The sequence below is a fragment of the Neopsephotus bourkii genome, unplaced genomic scaffold (genome assembly GCF_033783945.1).
Source record: "Neopsephotus bourkii isolate Nb327-2 ecotype Australia unplaced genomic scaffold, CSIRO-AGI_Nbou_v1 NB_1707, whole genome shotgun sequence".
Lineage (NCBI taxonomy): Eukaryota > Metazoa > Chordata > Aves > Psittaciformes > Psittacidae > Neopsephotus > Neopsephotus bourkii.
In genome coordinates this window covers 6,281,097-6,290,306 of record NW_026902181.1, presented here as the reverse complement: position 1 = coordinate 6,290,306, position 9,210 = coordinate 6,281,097, and the positions used below count along the sequence as shown (strand labels likewise).

At 51.0% G+C, this 9,210-nt stretch overlaps 1 protein-coding gene across 6 annotated transcripts in view; it reads right to left on the bottom strand.

Annotated features, from left to right (window-relative positions):
- Positions 1-5,844: 5,844 nt before the first annotated feature.
- LOC133224645 (uncharacterized) overlaps positions 5,845-9,210 on the bottom strand; it is a 40,218-nt gene continuing 36,852 nt past the window's right edge. For all 6 annotated transcript variants that reach the window (XM_061376319.1, XM_061376317.1, XM_061376318.1 and 3 more), the window contains 2 exons: positions 8,046-8,231; positions 5,845-6,059 (listed from right to left, as the gene is read on the bottom strand). In XM_061376319.1, coding sequence (XP_061232303.1) covers positions 8,051-8,231 — 181 coding nt within the window. In that variant the 3' untranslated portion in view covers positions 5,845-6,059; positions 8,046-8,050. The remainder of the gene's footprint in view (positions 6,060-8,045; positions 8,232-9,210) is intronic.

The window sequence follows — 9,210 nt, the reverse complement described above, 5'->3', positions numbered from 1 at the left end:
AGCTGCCCTAAGGTGTACTGGGAGCCTTCTCTTCTCCACGCTGAACAAGCCCAGCTCTCTCAGCTTGTCTCCATAGCAGAGGTGCTCCAGCCCTCTGAGCATCTTCGTGGCTTCCTCTGGACTCGCTCCAACAGGTCCTTCTTCTGTTGCGGACCCCAGAGCTAAAAGCAGTACTGCGGGGGGGTGTCTCACAAGAGCAGAGCAGAGGGGAGAACCCCCTCCCTCGACCTGCTGGACCCGCTGCCGGTGATGCGGCACAGCACACGGTTGGTTTCAGGGCTGCGAGCTCACACTGATGGGTTCCCGCAGGTTTTACCCCCATCTAGTGGCAGCTCCCAGCTTGATACGGGCGGCTGAGCGGCGGTGAAAAGACATTCCAAGGGGCACCCAAGGCAGCTTGGCTACAGGCTGGGGCAATCAGATCTCCTCTGTTTGGGGGGCGAGGTGACTACACACAGGGCTGTGTCTGGGGTCTGCCCTGAGAGCTGACCACAACGAACAGCCCCTCTGTCAGGACACCGCTGGCACAGGGCTGAAGGGTAAAACCAGACTCTATTGACAGGGAAGTTGCAGCATTCCAAGCCCAGGGTCACACCTTGGCAGAGGGTCTTTACAATTCCCTTCATGCTGCTGCTCCAAAAGGGAACTGTCAGAGCCCACACCCGTGTGTCCTGTCAGCCAGCCTGGGGCCAAATCCCAAGCACCTGGACAACCTGTGAAAGAAGATTCATAATGAAAGGGTCATGAAACATGGTTGCAGCGAGACCCCCCATCCACAAGCACATGGGGTACTGGCTGAGTGGGCCCCAGCAGGCATCAGTGCACATGCAAGGGGTGCAAACTGCTGAAGGGCGGGGGCACACCAGATGTCTGTCCACCCCAGCAAGTGCCTGAGTTGTCTCCCAGTATAGTTACATATAGACAGGGCACAGTATATAGGAGAGGGGTCAGCTCTTTCCCATCCCCTGCCCTGAACAGGCCCAAGCTGCAGACAAGCGCTGCAGCTGTGGCTGTGTGCTGCCCATTGCAGCCTGTGCTTTAGCTTTGTGCCCAGGCACCCAGGGCAGATGGCAGCCCCCAGCCTCCCCAGCCCCACCAGCAGGCCAGTGCCAAGCCAGGCCCTGGCTGCCCTGCCCAAGCAGCCCTGCCTGGAGCTGCAGTGGGAAGAGCGGTGGGTGAAAGGAACAGCTCAGACCTGGGGCGACAAGAGTGCCCTTGGTGGCCACAGGCGGGTGCTGTCACCTACACCAGGACATTTCTGGTGTGCAGTCACCCATGGAGCAAGGGCGAGGCTGCTGACATATGTCACAGAATCACACTACCCAGCCTTGTGCAATGCCAAAGTTTTCTCCATGCTGCTCTATACATGGGTACATCGCACCAGGCAGAGCGCAGCCTGTGCACAGAAATGCTCTTCCCCTTCCACAAGTTTTAACAAACAAGTTATGTTTAGAGGCTATCCCAGCTCCTTTGTGGGCTGCAAAACCAGCTCAGCATGGGCTCATCCTTTGCCTTGCAGACCCAGCTCTCCCTCCCAGGTTTGGTTCTGCTGGATGAGACCCTGGCAGACAGGAGCAAAATGGGTTATTGGATCACATGGCAGCATCAGCAGGAGCTGCAGCTTGTGTCTGGGAATGGAGATTCAGATCTTTCCCAGTACTGGGCAGTTGGGAGGGTAATAAAATGACATCATTTGGCATAGCACAAGCCCATTTTGTTGGGCACAAAAGATCAGTGTGGAGAAGTTTGGAGGGTATAAACCAGTGAAGGAAAAAATATGATATTCATCAGTGAAGCAAGATTTGTTCTACATTTTCTTCCCAATCCTTCTGCAAGGATATGGTACCACAAAACACTCCAAACAGTCTGCTCTTGCAGAAGCTCTTGCAAATCCTTTGTCCCAGCCCTGAACACAGGGGTTTTCCCAACAGTTGTTTTAAACCCAGGCCCTTTATTTTAACTGCTGGCAGACTGGCACCCCTTTTAGAACAGCCCATCTGGGCAGTATGTAATGGCCCCACACAGGCTGTGTGAGGCAGACACAGGCTGTCACAGAAGTGGAGTCAGCTCCAAGAGCCAATATGATGGAGGTAGTGGGAAGAGACCTGGGGGTGAGGGCAGGAACTCATCTTCTGCTGTCAATATGGTCTTAGGTCAGATTGCCAACTAAAACCTTCTCCTAAAGCCCTTCACTGCTGCAGGAACCCCGACTGCTGTGGAGAGGGAAGAAAACAGTTCCTTGGGGTCTAGCTCTGCAGCGCTGCCTCTGGACCTCTCCTCCGTACACCCACAAGCTCGTTTTATGAAGCACAATACATATCCTGACAATCCTGCTCACAACTTTCTTTCATAATGTACGCACAAACCCACTAGTTATCCTGCTGGCAGAAATACCTACATGTGCTGTGCACCCTACTTTACATCACAATTATCAGCGTTCTGTTTCCCTGCGAGTCTCACACCCCAGAAAGGGGCCACTCACAGCCACACCATTGCTGTCCCACACAGGCGGACACCCCGGAAATGCCCCATAATAATAATAATACAAACAATAAACACAGAGCCACGGCCCTTTCCGTGTCCCAGTGCCACTAGATGGCACCACGCGTGTACCTTCCCAGCCCGGTGTGTCCCCAGAGCCACTGCGGAAACCTGGAGACCCAGCCCAGCCCTTGCTGCAGAGAATGAGATGCTGGTGCATTCTCCTGCATCCCGCACAGACCATGGCGTGCTGGGGCTAAGGCAGATATTCAAGCATTAAAATCAAACCTTCAGCGGTGGCTTTGGGTGTTTCCCCGTGGGCGAATTGCCTGTCGTGGCTTTTGTCGTGCTGCCATTTCCACCGAGGGGCCAGGCATTGCTCCCCAGCTGAGTGCTGGCAGAGCACGAAGTGGGACAGGAAAGCCCCAAAGGTGGATGCAAGGTATTCTGGTTACTATTGGGATCAATGTATAGGTTTCCCACAATGGACAGGCTCCCCTTGGGAGTGGGGTTGAAAGGGAATAAAATACAATTTACTACATTTTGCAATCAGCTTGCCTTCTCTGAGGTCTCACAGTTTTAGGCATTGATTCTCCTCATGCATTGATTCTCCTCATTTGCCATCCAACAGAGCTCAAGCATGTCCCAGGTCCTCAGTATTATCTGCTTTTTCACCATTAAGCCCTCCATTCATTGTCGCACACGTTTGGCAGAGCCGCTAAGTGAACCTGGGAAACGCAGGTGGCAGCTCAGCAAATGTCAGGTCTTTCCTCAGACCTTGCAGCATAGTTAAGAAGTGTCTGTTTTCCTCTGTCCTCAGTACCCAGCACTGAAGGTGACCCTCCAAGACAGGAGCTCAGATGACGGGATGGCTGGTGAGGCTCTGCTGCACGCAGCACTTCAAAGCACCCAGCCAAACCCTGGCCCCGAGTAGTGTGGGGAGCATGGGTGACAAATCATTGCTCACCACACAACCTGTTGGTCTGGTGCACAGCCAGAGGGGTGATGGACAGAAAGCAGCTCCCAAAAAAGCTGGAGCATCAAACCACCAGGAGCAGTGTGTCACTCCGTGCTGCCCAGTGCACATCCAGGTGATAGGTGAGCATGGCAGTGGCATGACCCTGACACCAAGGGGATCCCAGTGAAACCCAGGGTGGGAGGGGGTCTTTCTGCAGGGAGCCTCTGGTTGCTGAGCTCCAAACAATTCTGTTCTGCTTTCAGTGGTGGAGCTGCTGGACATGAGGGCGAGTAGGAAATGCGCAGCATGGCTCCATGGCAGGCTGAGGGCAAGAGCAGTGCTGCTCCTGCCCACATCCTGAGGCCACAAGATAATCCTGCAGAAGGATCCTGAGTGTGACCCTGCTTCCCATCCCTCTACAGAGAGCAGCACAAATCCCACCCAAGTGCTTTAACCCCAGTTTAGGGTGAAGGCTAGGAAGGAGGAGGCTGGGTCAGCTTGGGGAGTGGCTTAAAATCCCCCCAAACAAGGGAAATCCCTCATCTCCCTTCCCCACAGCCTCCCTCTCCTTCCGATCCCCCCAGATAGCACAGGAAGGGACCCAGCATCCCCTCTGCCACCACCTCCCCACCCGGGGACCCACCCAGGGCCTCCTCACACACCATCTGCTCTCCCCAAGCGACCTGCAGGTGGATGAGGACATCCCTCCCACACCATCTGCCTCCACACCAGGTGGCATCTCCCCATCACCCAAATGTCCACCCCAGCCAATGTCCCTGGGCCCTCTGGCTCTGGAAAACCTCGTGTGCTGCCAGTGCTAAACCTCATGGGCAAATTCAAGTCTTTACTCAGTCTCTTCATGACTGGATGCTATACACAGGGTGCAGAAACTTGCTGCTAAGAAACCTTACTGAAAACAGCACTTCTCTGCACACACACACAGAGTAGAAGGTGCTGCCTATCCCCTGCCCACCCAGGGAGGACAGGCACATCAGCAGTCATGATAGCATGAGGCTGGTCCTCATCCATCTCATTTCAGGTCAGTAGTGCCAAGTCCAGCATGCCCTATGGTTACCAGCCATTGCTTGTAAGCAGAACATACCCTCATCTGACCTTGAATGTCAAATGGCAGAGATGTTACACAGACATTGACATGTATGTGGCAGGAGCCATTCACGGGCTGTGGCATTATTTTAAATGATTGAAATGTCAAAGGAGCTTTTATTTTCTCCCGAGGGTTCATTGCTTGGAATTCCCATTGGCAGAAGCTGAATCTGACCCCACTGTCGCGGTGGACTCCATCTACTCCATCTACTCTTGAATGTGCCATGGGTGGTAGAGGAGGGTACATGGCAGAGTTGGCACCCTTAGAAGGCAGGGTCCACCCAGCCCCACAGCTCAACTCACACCCCACAGCCAGGCTGCAGCTCCACCAGCTCCCCATGTCCAGAAAAGGTGTCACTGAAGCAGCAATGGACAGCTATAAACTGCAAAGGACACAGCAGCAGGGCCTCTGGGGCAGGCATGCAGTCAGGAAGGGCACAGGACAGCTCTTGTTGCCCTCTCATGGTGCCCCAAAATCCCACAGAGACTCCCTGGACATGGAGAACCCTGTTGCCCCTTTTCTTGTTAGGGAAGCAGATTTGAGGGGGAATGGCTGCCCAGAAAAGCAGTGGCATTGCTGAGGTAGGAGAGCTTTGTTGCTTGTTTACATGGCCAGAGAGGAGCAGTAATGGCCTACATTAACACAATAGCAAACAAAGGCCTTGAACGAAATCCAGCTTGGAGGTTGTGACCAGTCCATAGATAACTGGGAAGAAAAGTCGGCGTTTTCCCAGCAGAACTGCCTATTTACATCTGAAAACAGCACAAACCTTGCCCAGAGGCTGGGACAAACATCTCCTTTCACTGCCTGCTGCCCGTGAGGCTTTCCCCTCCCTCTCCAAAAGGAAATTTCCAGCAACTGAGATATAAAAACCAATGCAAGACTCTGCTCCAGAGCTATAAAACTCATATGGAAAGAGTTCTTCATCCCACAGCCAGTGCCATGGCAAGCTGCTCCCAAAGGAGGTCCCAGCCTTCGTGTGTGGGGAGCAAGAAAAGAGGCAGCTCTGTCTGCACCTCGCTGGTGCAGGGCTTTGGGTGTGTGGATCTAGGTGCCCAAAACTGCAGACACCACCAGAACTATGGGCTAGGCAGGATTCCCTAACAGAGGGTCCTGGGTTGCTGGTGAAGGTTGTGATGCCATGTCTTCTGCCATGACACTGTGCTGCAGCACTCTGGTTTTACATGAGAGTGCCCGAAACAAGGGATGGAAGCAGAGAGAAATTCATCAAGGGGGGACCATCCTCCTCCTCCACTCACCACCAGGCCACATCCTGGGAATAACTAGCAGGGCTCAGCTAAGAATGTCTTTCTGCCATATTCCATTCACCTTCCACCTGGACTCTGCATAGATTAGGATTTGGGCCTCTTGGCTTTCCTGCAGAAGTGCAGGAATTGTCTTCCATAGCTGTCAGGTTTCTCCATACATCAGGCTGCATGGATCACTGAAGGTTTCAAGGAGCTGTGACTGCAGACACCGCACATGGAGTGAAACTTCACGTTTCTCACAGCAGGCCTAAGGGAAAGTAAGAAAAAAGCTGGGTCATTAAGTGCTCAGCAGAACATATGCAAGAGCCAACACTGCTCCTGTGCACAGGATCTTGCATGAAGCTGTATCAACATTTACCTGCTGAAAAATCCCCAGTTCTTGGGCTACTCCAGCTAACGTAATCAATGGGCCCACAGCTGTGGGCAGCATCCCTGCTGCTTCCTGCCCACTCCAGCCACAACAGCTCACTCCTCTTCTGGGAGGTCATTCCATGCTAACATGAAACAGTCAAAGACAACACTTTTCCAAAGGTTTCCCACTTCCACATACAGAAGGAACAAATGTGAGCAACTACTGTGTCCTTGTCTGGGAGAAAGTGGAGGATCCCCAATGTACCTGCAGGTCACACCCCAGAGTGGAACAGCAAAATCACAGGGCTGGGATGGAAGGAGGAAGGTGACTTTCCTTTGAGCACGCCCCATAACTGCTTTCACCACTACATGGATGAAGCTGCCAACCTGTGCCACACATGTGCTTCTGCTACACTGCAGACTCAGCCAGGTTTTCTGGGATTGAGAGCCTATTTACCCAGGGGATTTCAGCAAGTAGGAGATTATCTGATTTACAGTGTTTTAAAACATGTTCCTGAATACCTCTTCTAAAGTGAAGGCGATGCCATGGGTAATTCCTGATTAAAGGAGGGTATAAAAGGAGGCGGCTGATAGCCAGTTCATTATATCCCAATCAGTCTTGATTAGGAAGGGAAAGCTGTGTCCTTATTAATAGTTTCTCTAATTGCTTTCTCTCCTTGAGAGCAGGGTAGCCCGCTGCCTGCTTGTGCCTGGAGGCCTCAGGTCAGAGCTCAGTATAACTCATCCTTCATCCATCAACATGGGGAGCTATAAATAAATGGTGACACCGGAAAGCAGAGGAAGAGGTGGAAAGGGACTGTGCTTCTCAACCTGAGATACTCAGTCTAGTCAGTTTATCCAACAGAAGGTGACTGGTGACAATCTGTAAGTATTAACCAAGGGGGGACTATTTCTGATAGCTGAAGGTTCTGGCCTGGCAAAGATAACACAAGATTCTCTGGCTCTTAGCTGGAGCTGGGCAAATTTGGACTAAAAAGAAGTTGCAGATTATTCAAAGTGAAGCAAACAGCTGCACGTTCTCCACTAAGAAGTATTTTTAAATCCTGAGGACCAGCTTAGTTTCAAGATCTGCTGCAGTTTATCCCCTAACCCCCCCTCTTCCCCTCCCCCCCCCAGAAAAAAAGCCCAATTTGTGACTGAGAAGGAATCACTTGGGAAACCAACAGAAGACTGCAGGTGATCCAGATGAGCCCTGGCAATTCATGCCAGGGGATTAAAGACCTTATAGTGACAGTCATCCTTCTGACTTTGATCCCTCTTCCTTTCTGCCACCGGCTGTTGCTGCCAGCATGAAGGGATCACACTCACCTCTGGTGCTTGCAGCACAGTCACCTGAACAGGAGCAAGCCCAGCTTAATTAATGCAGCTGTCGTGGAGGGGGCTGCAGTGAGGCTCACACATCCCTCCCTCAGCACCAGGGAAGCAGGAGTACCACTGGGGAGAAAATCCCACAGCACACCCTGCCAGGAGGCAGCAGTGCTTGCCTGGGAGACCCTGCCCATGCACACATGGTAAGAGCTGGGAAAGAAAGGATGCTGTGAAGAGATCTTGCTGTGGAGGCACACAGATGGGAGCAAGGGACAGGGAGGAATAGCCCTGTCTTCTCTGTCCCTGCTGTAACCTGAATCACACATCTAAGCATTCAGCACCCTGCACTGCCTACAACAGAATGCTTCATGACATAGAAATCTGCAGGCAGAGAGAGGGAAGTAGAACTAGCGTATACAGCAATGAGGACCTTGGGAGGTGATGCTACATACACAGTCATTCCACCTCCCTGTAAGCAGGAATGCCTATGTATGCGTGTTACACACACAGGTATGCGTGTTACACACAAGCATGCTTACACTCACACACCTACCTTTGCTAACAGCAGAGGCAGGCACAGAGTCCGTATTTTCCAGGTTTCACTTCTATATCTGCAAAAAGCAAGTTCACTCCTGGGTTTGAGTCCCTGCAATTATCATGAAATGCCTCCAAGAGAGCAGCTCTGTCTTCTCGGTTGAGCGAAACTTTGATGTTCAGCACTGCACTCAGATGTTCCTTCCTTTCCAAAAGGATAAGAAGGCAGGTCAGTGAACGAATCAAGGAAAAAATCTTGCTTTCTAGCACTCAGTTTTGCTGGACCAGACCGAAGATTGGAAACTGCTGAGCTGCTTTTTGACCCCTACTGGCCACCTAACAAGGAGGAGGCCATATCACAAAAGCTCTGTGAGATACGGCTGAGTTCATGAGTGCCAAGCCTAGTGCCCACAGCATCCCCATGAAATTGAAGGAAACTTCAGTTTAGGTCTCTCCTAGAAAAAGGTTGCATTTGAAATCTGCATTTGACCATTTGAAGCATTTTTATATCTTTTCTTGCCTCAAACAGAGATACTTTTTGTTCATCTGGAAGGCTCTAAGATTTTTGCTCTACATAGCCCTGCTTTGCTGAGTGTGGCCACACATCTTAGTCTGATTAACAAACAGGTCAATTGTATCCAAGCCAAACAATTTTAAACATACAGGAATCTGCTGAAATCAAGAACTGTGCATCTACTCACACCAGGGTGATCTCCTCTGAGATCTGGATCAAAATAATCTTCTGAGTACTTTCTATGCCCACTTATTATATAACTATGTATATAGTTATACATATGTGTGCATATATATGCAAGAGAATAAGAATTGCTATACTCTATCACATAAGCAGCTTTTACTCAGTAGCATCTTCAAAAGTAGTAAACACTTAGGAAAAGAATACAGAACCCAGATGAAGCATAACATGATCTCTGTCTTTCTCGGGGTTTTGCTTCTGGCAGTTTGCAGTTTTAGTGAATTCCTTCTCTGGGGGTTACACTATGCCTGTCATGTTGAATAGGCACTGAAATAATTATCTACCACAAATTGTCTGCTTCCCATTTGAAGCTATTTACACTTTTGACCTTCACAGCATCCTGTGACAGAGAGCCTTACACTGTAATCATGTTAAATTGGAAAAACACAGTCACCAGCACAAGACATCAGAACAAAAAATAGATGTAAGA